General features: G+C 47.3%; 1 protein-coding gene across 1 annotated transcript in view; it reads right to left on the bottom strand.

The window, feature by feature from the left end:
* LOC103744620 (carcinoembryonic antigen-related cell adhesion molecule 1) overlaps positions 1–14107 on the bottom strand; it is a 49920-nt gene extending 35813 nt beyond the window's left edge. Inside the window, exons 1-9 of the mRNA XM_029570052.1 lie at positions 14102–14107; positions 12033–12408; positions 11298–11552; positions 9644–9916; positions 8532–8652; positions 7848–7900; positions 7462–7490; positions 6943–6984; positions 6622–6684 (exon numbers count right to left, since the gene is read on the bottom strand). Of these exons, the coding sequence (XP_029425912.1) occupies positions 6622–6684; positions 6943–6984; positions 7462–7490; positions 7848–7900; positions 8532–8652; positions 9644–9916; positions 11298–11552; positions 12033–12408; positions 14102–14107 (1218 nt within the window). The remainder of the gene's footprint in view (positions 1–6621; positions 6685–6942; positions 6985–7461; positions 7491–7847; positions 7901–8531; positions 8653–9643; positions 9917–11297; positions 11553–12032; positions 12409–14101) is intronic.
* Between the last annotated feature and the right edge of the window lie 332 nt (positions 14108–14439).

The raw sequence follows: 14439 nt of genomic DNA, 5'->3' as shown, positions 1-14439 counted from the left end.
GCTGTTGTGTCCCTGTCTATTTGGTGTTCTATGTGCTTCCTGTATTTGTATGGAGATGTCTTTCCTTAATTTCAGGAAATTCTCTTCTACAATCTTGTTTGAGATCTGGTCAACACCCTTAACCTGAAATTCTTCTTCCTGTGGGGAGTTTCTTTTCTGATCCTGTCTTTTTGGTGTTCTATGTGCTTCCTGTCTTTCCTTAATTTTGGGAAATTCTCCTCTACAATCCTGTTCAAGATCTGGCCAATACCATTAACCTGAAATTCTTCTCCTTCCTCTATTCCTTTAAAACTTTCCATACTCTTTGCTTGAGTGGTCCAGTTCTTCAACTTTATCCTCCAGTGTTGATATTCTGTTTTCCATTTCATTCATTCTATATGCGAGGCTTTCCCCTGCTGGCTTATTATTCCTTCTTCATTTCTGCCTGAGTTTTCTTCAATGTTTCTGTCTCTTTCTGAATTCATTCAGAAGTTTATCGCTATCTTGTTTTAGCTCTTTGATTTGTTTGTTCATGTGTTCCTTAAGTTCGTTGAATTCCTTGATCATGTTTATGATTGTTCTTTTAAATTCAGTGTCCTGGGTTATCTCTAGGGGTTCTCCTTGTAGAACTCTTCTACAGGATTGGTGGGCTTTAGGAGGGACACAGTGTTTTGGCTTTCCATTTTATTATTCTTCTGTTGTGGTTTTGGCATGTGAATTTCTTTTGTTTATGATTCTGATATGAGAATTAAGTTGAAGTATGCTTCTGTTTGTATTATCAGGGTGCCTAGATCCTTTCTTTATTGGTTATGTAAAGGTGGTTAGTACAGGTTTCAGGTTCTCTCATGTTTATTTTGGAGGGAACTGATGCCTTCAGATCAGCTATTCAGGGGTATCCACAGAAGCCCAATTCAGGTTCCAGTCAGGTACACTCAGGCTTCCTCCACTACGTGGAGGCAGGATACAGGCTCTCTCAGGCAGTCTTGTGCATTGTCAACCCTATGCCAGAGGGAGGCCAGGGAGGGCCAGAACTTTCTGGCAGTCTGCTGAGATCCCAGTCTTAGTCTTCCAAAGCCAGATCTGCCTTTGGGAGGGGCCTCACAAATCCTAGGTAGAGGGATGGTATGGCTCAATTAGTGGAAGCTCACCACCATATGGAGCCAGGATATGGGGGCTGTCAGGCTGTCCCCTAGGTCCTCAGGCCCTCTGGTTGTTGGAGGCCAGAACCCCCCACTCTGTGGCAGTCTGCTGAGCTCCAAACTGCTAAAATTTGGTCCTTTCATGATGTCGCACTTCTCCTGCATATTTCATTCCTGTACTTCATTTAAAAATTTTTTCATAATCTCTACTTGAGTGATCCAATTCTTCAACTTTATCCTCCGGTGTTGATATTCTGTTTTCCATTTTACTAAGTCTAGCATTGAGGCTTTCTCCTGTTATTTCAAGTAGGCTTATTGAGTTTTTCTAATTCCTTCCTCATTTCAGCCTGAGTGTTCTTCAATGTTCCTGTCTTTTTGTGAATTGAATCGGAAGTTTGCCCCATCCTCTTTTAGCTCTTTGATTGACTTCTTTGTGTGTTCTTTAAATTCTTGAATCCTTTCATTATTTTTACTGTTGCTCTTTTACACTCTGTCCTGAGACATCTCTGGGTGTTTGTCCTTGTAGAACTCCTCCATGGGGCTGGTGGGGTTTGGTGGGAACGTGTTATTTTGGTTTTCCCTGTTATTTTTCCATTGCAATTTTGGCATGTGGATTTCTTTTGTTGTTTGTGATTCTAGTTTGAAACCCAAACCTTCCTTGGCTGAGTTGAAGTCTGCTTCTGTTTGTATTATTGCTGTGCCTTGGTTGGTTTCTTATTGGGTATGTAAAGCTGGTTGGTCTAGGTTTCAGGTTCTCTCAGATTTTATTTTGGAGGGAACTGTTGACTTCAGATCAACTACTCAGGAGCTCCCACAGAGGCCCAAGTCAGGCTCCAGTCAGGTACACTCAGGCTTCCTTCTAATGTCTGGACACTCCAATCAGGTCCTCAGAGCACAATTTGGGATGTTTACTAAGGGGAGGCCTGATTTTGGCACTTCCAGGCAGACGGCTGAGTTCTCAGCCCCTACACCAGGCAGAGGCCAGATCAGGCACTCTCAGCCAGTCTGCTGAGTTCACAGCCCCCGCCATAGTTGGAGGCCAGATCAGGTACTCTCAGGCAGTCTGCTAGGGTCTCTGCCCTACAGTAGGGGAGGTCTACCCCTGGGGCCATGGGAGGGTGCTCATGTAATCCCAATTAGGGGGTTGGGTATGACAAGATTTGCAGAAGTTTTGGGGAAGCTCAGCGCCACATGGAGGCTGGATCCAAGTGCTTTCAGGTGGTCTCCTGAGGTCTTAGCCCCTAGACCTGGCAGGGTCTGATCACACACTCTCGGGATGTCTGCTGGGTTCTCAGCCCCTACACCAGACAGAGGCCAGATCCCCCATAAACACATTTTCATGTTGCACAACTATCGTACTTTTTCAAGAATTATCAAGAATTATCATCATCACATGAACTAAAACTAAGACTCGAAGAAATCATAATTTAAAAATTAACAGAAAGTGAAGCATAATAAAATGATCTAGCCGGGCATGGTGGTGCACAGCTTTAGTCCCAGCACTCTAGAGGCGGAGGCAGGCAGATCTCTGTGAGTTCAAGACCAGCCTGGTCTACATAGTGAGTTCCAGACCAACTGCAGCTACAGGGAGACCCTGTCTCAAAAAGACCAAAAAAATAAAATGATGTAAACAGTGCTATCTTGTTTTTGTTTAATCGTGTTCTTAAGCTGGCACATATTATAGAATGCATCGGGACGTGTATTTGTGACTGGTGACTACTGGAACATATGCGTAGACCAAGTTTGTTGCACATTCACCTGTTCATAGACACTTCTGTTGTCTCCACTCTGCCTAATGTGGAGAACGCTGCAAGGGCCGCTAGCTGGACACATCTGTCAAAGCCTGAAGACCAACAACTGGAATAGCACACTAGCTCTCTCGGTGCAGTGGTGGCACTGTCATCTAGGTGGTAGTCAACAGCTATCTATTTGGACCTAAAGCCCACTCAGTAGGACTGAACTCATGGGTGGTGCTGTCAGTATAGTCAAATACACATGACTGGGGAGAAAACCCTACCTCTACCATACCTCTCAACAAATAAAATTTCTTACTGTGTGCTAAACATGGATTCTCGTATTTACAGAAGAGCATACCACTAACCAAAGAAGCTTCTTTTTGCAACAGATGGAGAATTTTACAACCCATAACTAGTAAGACAGAGAATATATGGCTGAGAGATGCCCAGCTCTAAGTGGCACACCTACAGTGGAACCGCTCCACCTAAGGGTCATGGAACAAGGTAGAACAAGAGGTGGAGAGAAAGCTAACACATTCCTCAAACCTCTCCAGTTGAGCTTCCGCATCCAACAGAGTGTGATACACACAGAAGGCCACAACGGGATCAGTTTTAGAGAATAAGAGACTCCAGAGAGCGTCTCCCTGGATAAGATTCCTATATTATACCTCACACATCATTGGCTCAGGAACCATTGCAAAGGAAGGGTGGAAAGATTGTAAGAGCCAGGGTTGGTGATGAACATAAGGAAACAGAGACTTTCAGACCACTGGGAACTTGCAACAATGTCGACAGCATGCAGAAAACCCATGTCAAGTCCATCACACAAAAACCCAACACAGAAGGAAGGAAATGGGTAGCAGGCAGAGGTAGGTTCCTCTACACTAACTGAGTAACTATTGGCAACTGATTACTGCAGAATGGGGGAGAGTAGATCTTCTTTAAGGGGGCATCTCTAGATAGGCTGACTAGACTCCAGTCAGCCTTGGATGGACTGATACGAAGGACACCTGGGTACAAATGCTTGACCAGATAGGACTTAACATGTACGACAGAATGCATGAAATCCAGTGGGAGAGGGGGGCTACAAGGGACTGGATGGAGGAAGGGGATCTAAATTTGGCTAAGTTCTACTGTAAGAAATGTACAAAAGCTCAATAAAAAAAATCGCAGTGTGTGTCCAGTTGTGGGACTCTGTAGTAGCCTCCATATGTTGCAAAAAGAAGCTTCTCTGATGAGTGGTGTATGGTATGCTTGTGTGTAAATATAAGAATCCATATTTAGCATACAGTAATTTCGTTTCTCTAGAGATATGACGGAGATAGGGTTTTCTCCAGGACCGGTGACCTCTCCAGCCATGTGTATTTGGCTGTTTACAGTACCGCTCATGAGTTCCTTCCCATTGAGAGAGCTTTAAGTTCAAATAGATAGCTGTCAGTTACTCCCAAAATAAAAGTGTCACTATACTTCCTGTGCCTGTCACTGTGGTTCTTAGCTTTCGGAACTGGGTTGGACCTTTGCTTGATGTTCTCCCTTAGCAGCTTGCAAAGTATCCTCTAAACGAGAGCTAGTCTTCAGGCAGAGGCTTCCAGGTCAGTTCTAGCTCCGTTGTTCCAACTTCTTTGTCCAAAGTATGTCCTGTCTTCAGCAGTAAGGCCTTACCTTCAAGTTCTGGGGGGTAATCAAGGGCTGTGGCAATAGCCAGTGTTATTTTGGGAGAACTCTGACCAACAGCTGGAAGAGAAGCTTCTCCTGTCTGGCACTGTGTCTTCTTATACAGCCTTCGGGTATACACATTCACTCGTGTTCAGAAATTGTATGTGTATTTCTCAAGGGGGACTGAATTTACACATTTCTCTCTGGCTTTTTACACCACGTAAGCTTTGTTTATCTCTCTTCTCTCCCTTTCTAACCTCCCTCTTCCATACCAATCAAGTGCCCCTATTTTTCCCATTTTCTCCCTGATAATACCTGTTTCTCATTAACCCCCACCTCTCAGGAGTTCCTTCCTCCCCTTTACCCTCATGGCTCTTGGTTTGTCCTCCCCTCCATCCTTCTCAGTTGAATACCCGCATTTTCCACGTTTCTCCCTTGGTTACATCTGTTTCCAAGTCTCCTTTTCAGATGCTTTCTTTCCCTTTACCTCCGTGCTTCCTTTCCATTTTTGTGGCTCCTGTGCTGACATCACGATGTTTACTTACATTAAGGGACTGGTGCTAAGATCTGGAAACGAGGGAAAGCATACATCACTATTTTTTTCCAAGTCTGTGTTACTTCACTTAATATAACAGCATCTAGTTTCATCCAGTTGCCTACAATTTTCATCTTTCCTTACCTCTGAGTAGAAATTCATTGTGCAAATATACCACATTCTCAGTATCCACCCATCAACTGATGGACATTTAGGTGTCTTCATGTCTTAGCTATTGTGAAGAGAGCAGCAACAAATATGGAATTACAAGTATGTCTATAGTAGGATGAGGCCTCTGGGTATATGCCAAGGAGTACAACTAGGTCATGTGGTAGGTTCGTTATTTATTTATTTTTATAATATTTTATTATTTTTATTTTATGCGTATGAGTGTTTGGCCTGCGTGTAGGTAAGTGCACCCATGTCATCCGATGCCCATGGAGGACAGAAGAGGTTGTCAGATCCCTTTGAACTACAGACAATTGTTAGTTGCCATGCGGGTGCTGGGATTCGACCCCGGGTCTTCTGTAAGAACAACCAGTGTTCTTAACCACTGAGCCATGCCTCCAGCCCCCATTTTTATTTTTTTAAGAGTTCTCCACACTGCTCACCACAATGGTTGCTCGAGTTTGCACTCCCATCAGCAGTGAAGGAGCATTCCCCTCTCTCCACATCCTCACCAGCATTTGGTGTCTTTGGTTCTCTTGATGTTATCCAGTCCGACAGGAGAAATATGGAATCATGAAGTGGTTCTGATCTGCATTTCACGATATGAGCGTCAACGTGAGGGACAAGGACTCGCCAGGGCCAAATGTTGGCAGGGAGCTCTGAGTGCTGTTTCCCTGCTTCTTGTTTCAGGACAGACGACACTCAGAATTGAGAGAACATTCTTGGAGTTCCAGTGCAAGCACAAGTTTGTGTGTGGGAATGTGGCCTGTGATACCCAACATGTGCAACACACACACACACACACACACACACACACACACAGAGAGAGAGAGAGAGAGAGAGAAATCTTTCTAAACATTTACTGATTTTTTTATATTTTAAAAATATTTTATTTATTATTTTTATTTTATGCGTATGAGTATATTGCCTGAATGTACCTATATCGTGCACTATCACGGAGGTCAGAGAGGGCTTCGGATTCCCCTGGAACTGGAGTTAAGGAGGGTTCGTAGCTGCCATGTGGGTGCTGCAGTGTGTGACTGCAGGAGCAGACAGTTCACTTAACCGCTGAACCAGCTCTCCAGCCCCAACATTTACTGATTTTTAAAGAGACGTCTCCATGACAGCAAAAAGAGCAGCTGAAGCAGAGGGACTCTTTACTCAGTCCTTTCCAGGTGACCAGGAGAGTCCTTGACTGTCCCTGTAGCCCATCTTCCTGAGGAAATAGGGCCGTGGTTGTTCAGACACAAGGAAGCATCACTGAGTCCTCAGAAAGAGGCAAGTGCCATCATTTCCCAAGTCCCAGAGTTCCCTTAGGGCTTGGTTTACATCTCTGTCCTGCCTCCTTGGCTCTGGATGCCAAGGGGACTCTTCTGGTCTCATACACAGCTGGTTGTGGAGAACTCTAAGAAGCCACATCTTCTGTGTGGTTGATCTGGTCATAAATGCTCACACTAGGCTTTAGTAACTCCTGTTGAAGAATGAAAGAAGGCTTCATCCCTGCACCCTGCTCAGAAGAGCATCAAACATCTCCCAGGCACTGGCTAGACTGGAGCTGTTTGTGCACTGTGCTGCTGGGCTCAGTGTCCCGGCTCCCAGTCCCTCCTCGCTCTGTTCATCGTCCTTCATCACATCCCCTGTTCTTTCCTGAATGTCAAAGCTCAGCCAGATGTGGAGGGCGCATCGATCCTGGGTCTGAAAGCCCGGAACCTTCATCAGCCTTACTTACCTGGTATACAGGAGTGGCTTCCTTGGGGGTGGAAAAGGGGACCTATAGTGGAGAGATCCGATGTCAGGGGACACGGAGGGAGGGCCAGCGAGGCTCAACCACACTGAGCAAGTACAACGCTGGCTAGAGGCTCCTGGTCTTGACAGGCCACAGCTCCCTTCCCTGTGTCTCTTTTCCCCACGTCCCCTCAGTGCGACCAGCTCTGCATTCTGAGCACCTCCTTCCTCATGTGAACACACAGCACACAGCCTTACACACCCTTGTTTTCCCTACACCTGTGATGATCCTCCCACCACCCACTCTGCATGTGCTGAGCTCAAGGATTCCTCAGACACAGGACGGACAAAGGGTGCAGCTCACAACAGGGAGAAGGTGGCACTGCCCTGAAGAAAGGCCCGTCCTGGGCAGGGCTGAGTTCACTATCTCCTAACTTTATGGGTTTGTCTAGAGTGCTGGGTGTGACAGCATCCCACCCTGAGTCCACTGGGACCCTGTGTGATGGGGAAGAATCAGACTTACCAGGGCATAGCTGTCTGAGGCTCCAGGACCTAGAAACAAAAGAGAGGATAACAGGAGGGTGTGAGGTAAGTGCCATGAGGTAAGGGGTCCCCTTCTATAGGAGGACAAGGTGGTAAACAATCCCAGCATCAGGGAAATTAATTGTCTACTTCTAGAGACACTCCAACCACCTCAGAAGTGACTGAGCAGAGGAGGCCGAGGAGCTGACTCTTTCCAGCAGCTCACAGAACTGGGCTGGCACAGAAGTCCAGGTTCCCTGTGATGTTTAGGAGAGGATTTCTTTGTGCTCCAAGGAAAGGTTGAGACACCACTGGAGGGGCTACAGGAGAGGACACTGTGGGGCAGGGCTTGGGGTTGATTCACAACCGAAGGCAAGAGGCACTCACCTGAAGTGGACACTGGCGGCTTTGGCTCTCTGAGGTCATGCTGGACCCTGACCCTAGGAACGGTGGGGATTATTCGTGAGTTGATGGGAAGGTCACAGCTTTGGGGGGAAATAGGGTATAAGGAAGGGATCCTGTATGTAAGAAGAGGCAGGAATCACTTCTCTCTATCAGTTCTGCAATGGCAGGAAGAGGGCTCACGAAAGGGGCGCTGAGGAGGCTGAAGGAGTAACTTTGACCCAGGACCCAGGAAAGGGACTGAGGACCCAAGATGGTCCACTCAGAAAGTTTCACTGAATAGAAATGTCCAGGCTTAGAGAGGTACAGCAGGCTTGGCCCTGTGGACAGTCTGTGGACAGTGTCCAGGGTGAACCGCATGATCTCAGTTTGGCAGCATAGCTGCGGCCACAGCATCTCCTCAGGACAGGATGTGACAGTGGCCTATGGCAAGAGACATAAAACAAATCCAACACCTGCTGTCATGACTTGTTCCCAGAACTCCCTTATCATGTACCAGGAGCTACAGCTACTGCTGCAACCATTGGAGTGCTGACCCCACCAGGCTGTGGTGGCTCCCCAGGCTATACCACCTTCACTGGGTGGGTAGATTGAAGTAAACAGTGGGAGGTCCTGACTCCCCCACAGCCAGGCCTTCTTTGAGGATCCTGTGGGGAGAAGCCTTGGTACCTTCTAGTCTTTGTAAGGAACAGGAAGCAGCACAGAGCATTCACCAGAGACACCCCAACAAGGACCCCGGCCACAATGATTACCACAGTCCGCACGGGGAGGCCTTGGGGGTTTTGTTCTGCTGCAGGGGGAGAAAAAGGGAAGAAGGTTCAGATCAGCTTCAGGGAAGCCAGGAGAGGCCTGGCAGGGAGGGGCCATGCCAGGCCTGAAGGGAACAGGGCTGATGTTCCAGTGACTGTTGTAACCACCGTGTCCTCACACTGCAGCTCCTGCAAGTGGCTTAAATTCCTGTTTTGAAACACTGGGCTGCTCTAAGCCTTATAGAAACCCACAGGGGCATGGGCCATGCATCATCTTGTTCTTTTTAGTGATTCACTCTCTGTCAATTCTGTTCCATCTTATGACAGTCCTGCGGCAGGAGCTAACGGTCAACCTGAGGCTAATTTGTTCGTGATAGTAACTGTCTTCTGGAGCGTCCTTGACAGACTGAGTGGAAATCAACTCCTTTATTCACCACTTCTGTGGCAGGAGGAGGGGGCCCAGGAGAGGCTTTGAGAAGCCAGGTATGTCTTGAGCCAGAAGACATCACATCTTATCCACACATTTCATAGAAGGGAGGTGCTATTACCCCCATTGCACAGGTGGAAATCTGACACTTGTATACTCCATCAAACCAAAGAACTTCACAGAACCGGCAAGTGACGTAATGAAATCCTCCGTCAGTTCTGCTCCTTATAAGAACTAGTAAGGAACTTCCTGATAGAGCATGTGTAGACCACAAAGTTTGAACATTGACTATTTATAGGACCTTCTGCTAAAGGTATTAGGTCAACTATTCATTAAACATGGTCATAACAACCTCAAAATACAGAATTGTGTTCTAATATTTTAAATGAGGAAACTAGGCTCATGTCAAAGAGTGTCTCTTCCAAGGTCAACCATCTGGTACAGATCAGAATCAAGGTAGTAACAAGGTAATACAGCCTCTAATACTAAGCACATTGTCTTCGGTTCTGAAGGGTGTCTGTCCCTATACTAATTACGTGAGTCATTTTCCAACCCCAACAACACAATGTTCAAGGTGGCTGTGGGAGGGGCTGAAGATCACTCACAGATCAAAACCAGACTGAAGACGTCACTCTTGCTGGAGAAGACCAGGTTGGAGGCCTCACACTGATAGTCCCCGGCATCCTCCCTCCTGATGGAGTCAATGCTGAGCCTTCTATTGTTCTGAGACAGCGTCATCCTCTCTGTGAGCTGCAGGCTCTGGCCACTGAAGAGCCACTGGATGGAGATTTCAGGGTCACCTGAGACACAGGTGAAGACCACAGAGTTCTTTTCTTTGATATTTTTGGTGACAATGATGGAGGGTTGTGACACTGGCTCTGTGGAGAAACAGGGGAGGAGATCAACTGAGAGCAGATCTCAGCCAGCTCCCAGGGCGCATGGTGTAAGGTATGAGGTGGTCCAGAGTCTCTGCAAGGTCGCATGTCTTGCTCAGGGTACAATCCAATCTGTAAAGACAGAGCTGCACCTTCCTCTGACCCAAGCACATAGAGTGACCCCTGACCCAGAACATCTTTGTAGATTCCATGCCAGGAACCTCTTCTCAGCCCATGTATCCAGAAACCTCATCTTCAGGTGGAATACTTTTTCCTTTGACTTTTGTACAAACTATTTCTGGTACTTTCGGGAGCATGAGCAGGCCCCTCCATTATAAAGTAGCTTTCTGCTTCCTTTTCATTTAAATAATTTGTCATGGAATTAGGATGGTGTCTTAACACATTGAGGCCTAGACTTTAGGGTTGGGAGAAAGCTCAAAGTAAAGATTTTTCTATTTTCAAGAGTTTTATTTGCTAGCTTATCATCACCTTAAAAGAAAATGATTGGTCCCTGTCTTAAAAAGCCGGGCACTCTGGTCGTCACTACAGATAACATTTGGCACTTCCCTTTCCCTCCTCCACACAGACAGTCGACGTGAAGCTTCCTGTTCTCCAAGTGACTGGCCCTCGCTGTTCTCTGTGGCCATCACATATGTTGCTGTCCACAGCCTCCCTCTGCTGGGTCTGCAGAGCCAACACTCACCTCAGTCATCGACCCTGAGGTTCACTTTTCCCACCGACCCCAGGGATGCTCTGTCGGCCATCAGTGACAGGTTTTCTTTTTTTAACTTTGAGAAGAAGGAAACGTGCCACATCAAATAATTAGTGACATATTTGATCCTAATTCTGGACAGGCCTCTCAGGCACCTTCACCTACCCCTTCCCAGCTCAGTGGAGTGAAAGCAAAGCCAGACCCATCGTGAAAGGAGCAGAGATGGGGACAGATCTCTGAGCTGCCTGTCCCCTATCTTTGGAGTTTTCTCCTCCCATTTAGATAAAACCAATGTTTTCCAAATCTATGTATTCCTTCAGGGGCACAGAGGTCAGAAAAAGAAAATGGAGGGGACAGGAAGCCATGAGTTACAAAGAAATCATCTTGACCTTAAGGACCCTCCCTCCACTTGGAAGTCGCCCCCACAAATGAAGGATTTCCCTGGGCTGGGAGAACCTCCTCCTCACATTCCAGGCCCATTCCCAGTCAGCCAGCAGAAATCAGAGAAGCCTGAAGGGAAGAGGAGACGCAGGACGCAGTGAGACTCTCAGAGGAAGATTGGAATTTGCTTTTGCCCATGATCACAGGCTGGAAATTAACTTCTGCATCTTTCCAGAAAAACCAAAAGTCTCCACCAAAAGCTTGGTGCAGTTTTCTCAGGGATCCACTTACCGAGGACTGTAACATTCTTGACTGTGGTCCTATTCAGGCCAGTGGCAGAGTTATAGACGAGGCAGGCATAAGATCCGCTATGGTTAGTAGTGATGTTGGGGATAAAGAGTTCTTGTGAGGATGGCTGGGGCTTCTCATTGATAAGCCAAGAATACTGTGCAGGTGGGTTAGAGGTTGCATGGCAGGAGAGGCTGAGGTTTGTCCCTGAGCGGAAATATGAGTCTGGGGGGGATATGGTGGGGGCATCCGGGCCATCTGGAGCAAACAGAATAAAGCCACATGTGACATCATGAGAGGGAAGTGCAGCTCCTCCTCTGTAGGTCATAGTATGTCTCTGAGCTACGTTATAAGCACTGTTAACTAGGTCCCAACCAGGGCTAGGGATGTAGCATAGTAGAATACTTGTTTAGCGTGCACATGGCCTTGAGTTCCATCACCAGTACAAAATACACTAGAAAGTCCCAGCTTCTCATGTGCTTACTGAGCCTTAGTTGGAGATATCCCTGTTTCTCCATTACAGGTGGTAACCCTGAGTCTCTCCAGACGGGTTAAGTCCCTTCACCTAGTTCTTAACTCAAGGCTGATTCTTAGTTCTTGGGTCTGGCTGAATAGGCTTTGCATAGGACAAGATACCATGGTGTCCATCTGCATCGTGAACCCCAGTGGGACTGAGTGGCCTGGCTCTAGCTCTGAGTATCTGGCAGTTGCAGCCATGACAGAATAGAAGTTACTCACAGGTAACATTCAGGTAGAATGCGTCACTTCGGTTGGCACTCACTAGGTTCGAGGTTTCACACTCATAGGGTCCTGTGTCATTCCTCGTGACACTGAGTAAAGTGAGAGTCCTGTTGCCCTCGGACAGCTCCAGCCTGTCACCCTCTGAGAGGCTCTGACCATTTATCCACCACAGGTAGGCTGTGTTTGGAGTTCCAGGTTCACATGTTAATGCTACAGTCCTCACCCTCCACGGGTGTAAGTCTTGTGATGTAAGGCTTGGATAACAGTTCTGTGCAGACAACAGAAAGAAGATTTCCCTGGGTTCCCCTGTGTGGTATCGTTTATCCTTGCACAGGCATCTTCCCACCAGAGTTGACCCTTCTTGCCCCTCTGACTACCATAGTCCTTAAGAAACCAGCAAGATGAATCTCAGGCAGTTGGAGGAGAAGGCTCAGAGGTGGTAGACTGTGTGGGGGAGAAGCACAGACTCCCACCTGGGATCTAAGTGTAGTGTTTGCTGATAGACAGGCCCAAGACCCAGAGGCAGAGACCCCATCGCCCCTTGTGGTCCTTCCTGACTCCCTGCATGCTTTGCACCGTGAGGTGCTGAGTCCCTCCAGCTGCACTGACCTCCACTGCAGGAGGAATGTGTCCTCCAAGGCTTGGCTTTGCAAGGCTGTCCTACAAGTGTGTCACGATGAGACTTCCCATTGTGCTTAAACCCTGAGAAAGCCCACAGCCTGTCCTGAGCACTTGATGTGTGACCAGAAGTCACACACAGGAGACCAGGATCAGCAGGCCTGGCACTCATATCAGGGGTCAGGCAGGGCCACGAGGCGGGCCATTCTTCTCAGGAAATTGATGGTGACTGATATGACAGTTTAAATGACAAAGCATGAGTCCAAGGAATGATCCCGAAGAGTGAAGGCCACAGACAGAACTGTGTTCTTATCCTTGTGTTTTAATGTCCTTTCTCAAACAGATGAGGATCATGTGGAGATCTTAAATGAAATGCAGGAGGATGCCTTCAAATGCAGGTCTACTTGGAAGAAGACAGGAGACAGAAGATGCTGTAACTCTGGCCTGGGAGCCAGGTGTGGTTGACAGATCTGGGATAGGAATTTCTGTTGATAACTCTATTCCATGTGGGAAAACTGTTATCAATACCCAGGGTCTAAAACCAATTCCTGAAAGGGGTATTTCTCTAGGGAATGTGACAAGGCCATCAGCTGAGCAGAGTACTGCACGGTCACATGATGATCAAAGTAGATGCTAAAGTTGATTTGAAATCAGTGACTCCCTGAGCAGAGACCTGTGAGTCCTGTTGGGGACAGAACTGCTCAGAGGGTGAGTGTGAGGTTTCTGTGTTATATAAGAGGAGAAAGTAGGCATGATGGAGCACTCCTCTAATCCCTGCACTCTGGAGGTAGAGGCAAAAGGATCTATGTAAGTTGGAGACCAACTTGGTCTGCAATAGTGAGTTCCAGACCAAGTAGGGCTACATAGTGAGTCTCGTCCCCTCCCCAAAATATGGGGGGACAATCGTAGGTTTGTAGCAATGGTAGACATCATGTGAGTACCTTTAAAAGAAATCTCTGCCCCCAATTCTATAACAAAGTGGGAAGGAGCCAGCGCAGGTATGAGATGCTCTCTGCCTTTCTTTGGACCCCAGGAACCATAAAGTGAGTTTTATCAAATCCTTCCAAATTAGGCATTCTAACTGACTTCATCAAGACTGGAGTATGTCACTGTGTGAGAGGACACAGCTTGTGACCATGTGTGACACGGGTGGGTGTAGAAGGAGCATTAGCCCATTAGGTATCTGTGGAGCAACTGGAGGAATGGGGGCCACAGCGGGAGGAGGATGGAGTCATAAGTGAGAAGAGGAAGGAGGCAGTTGCTTGGGGGCTGGGAATTCAGAGGAGGAGGAAGAGACACTTCGCCCGGCCTCTGGACTTACTCCACATGTCAGCATTGCCAAAGGCAATGGACACAGACACAAAGGCGGGGAAGGACCTAGAAAGGCCACAAACGTCCATGAAATTAACATTGGGGCTAAAATGACTTCCAAGACCCCAGGGACTCACCCACATGGCTGACTCAGAACTAAACCAGTGTCACTGTGACCACACCTGCACATCCCAGCAGCCCCAGGGTCATCATGACTGTGCTTCCTCAGGTGGCTATGAGCAGGTGGTGGAAGGATTGATCAAGAATCTCAGCTTCCAGGACGGACAGGGAGCAGGTGAGGCCAGACCTCCTGGGACTCTGCACATAAGTCCCAATACCTGGCTCTCCATCGACCATTCATTCATTGTCCACTCTATCATTCATTCATCCATCTTCTACTCTATTATTCATTCATTCATTCATTCATTCCTTCCTTCCTCACAACAAAATATTGGAAGTTGGCTACATGTTGTTC

Source organism: Nannospalax galili, unplaced genomic scaffold (genome assembly GCF_000622305.1).
Source record: "Nannospalax galili isolate Female #2095 unplaced genomic scaffold, S.galili_v1.0 scaffold1623, whole genome shotgun sequence".
Taxonomy (NCBI): domain Eukaryota; kingdom Metazoa; phylum Chordata; class Mammalia; order Rodentia; family Spalacidae; genus Nannospalax; species Nannospalax galili.
This window is presented reverse-complemented; position numbering and strand designations above follow the sequence as displayed.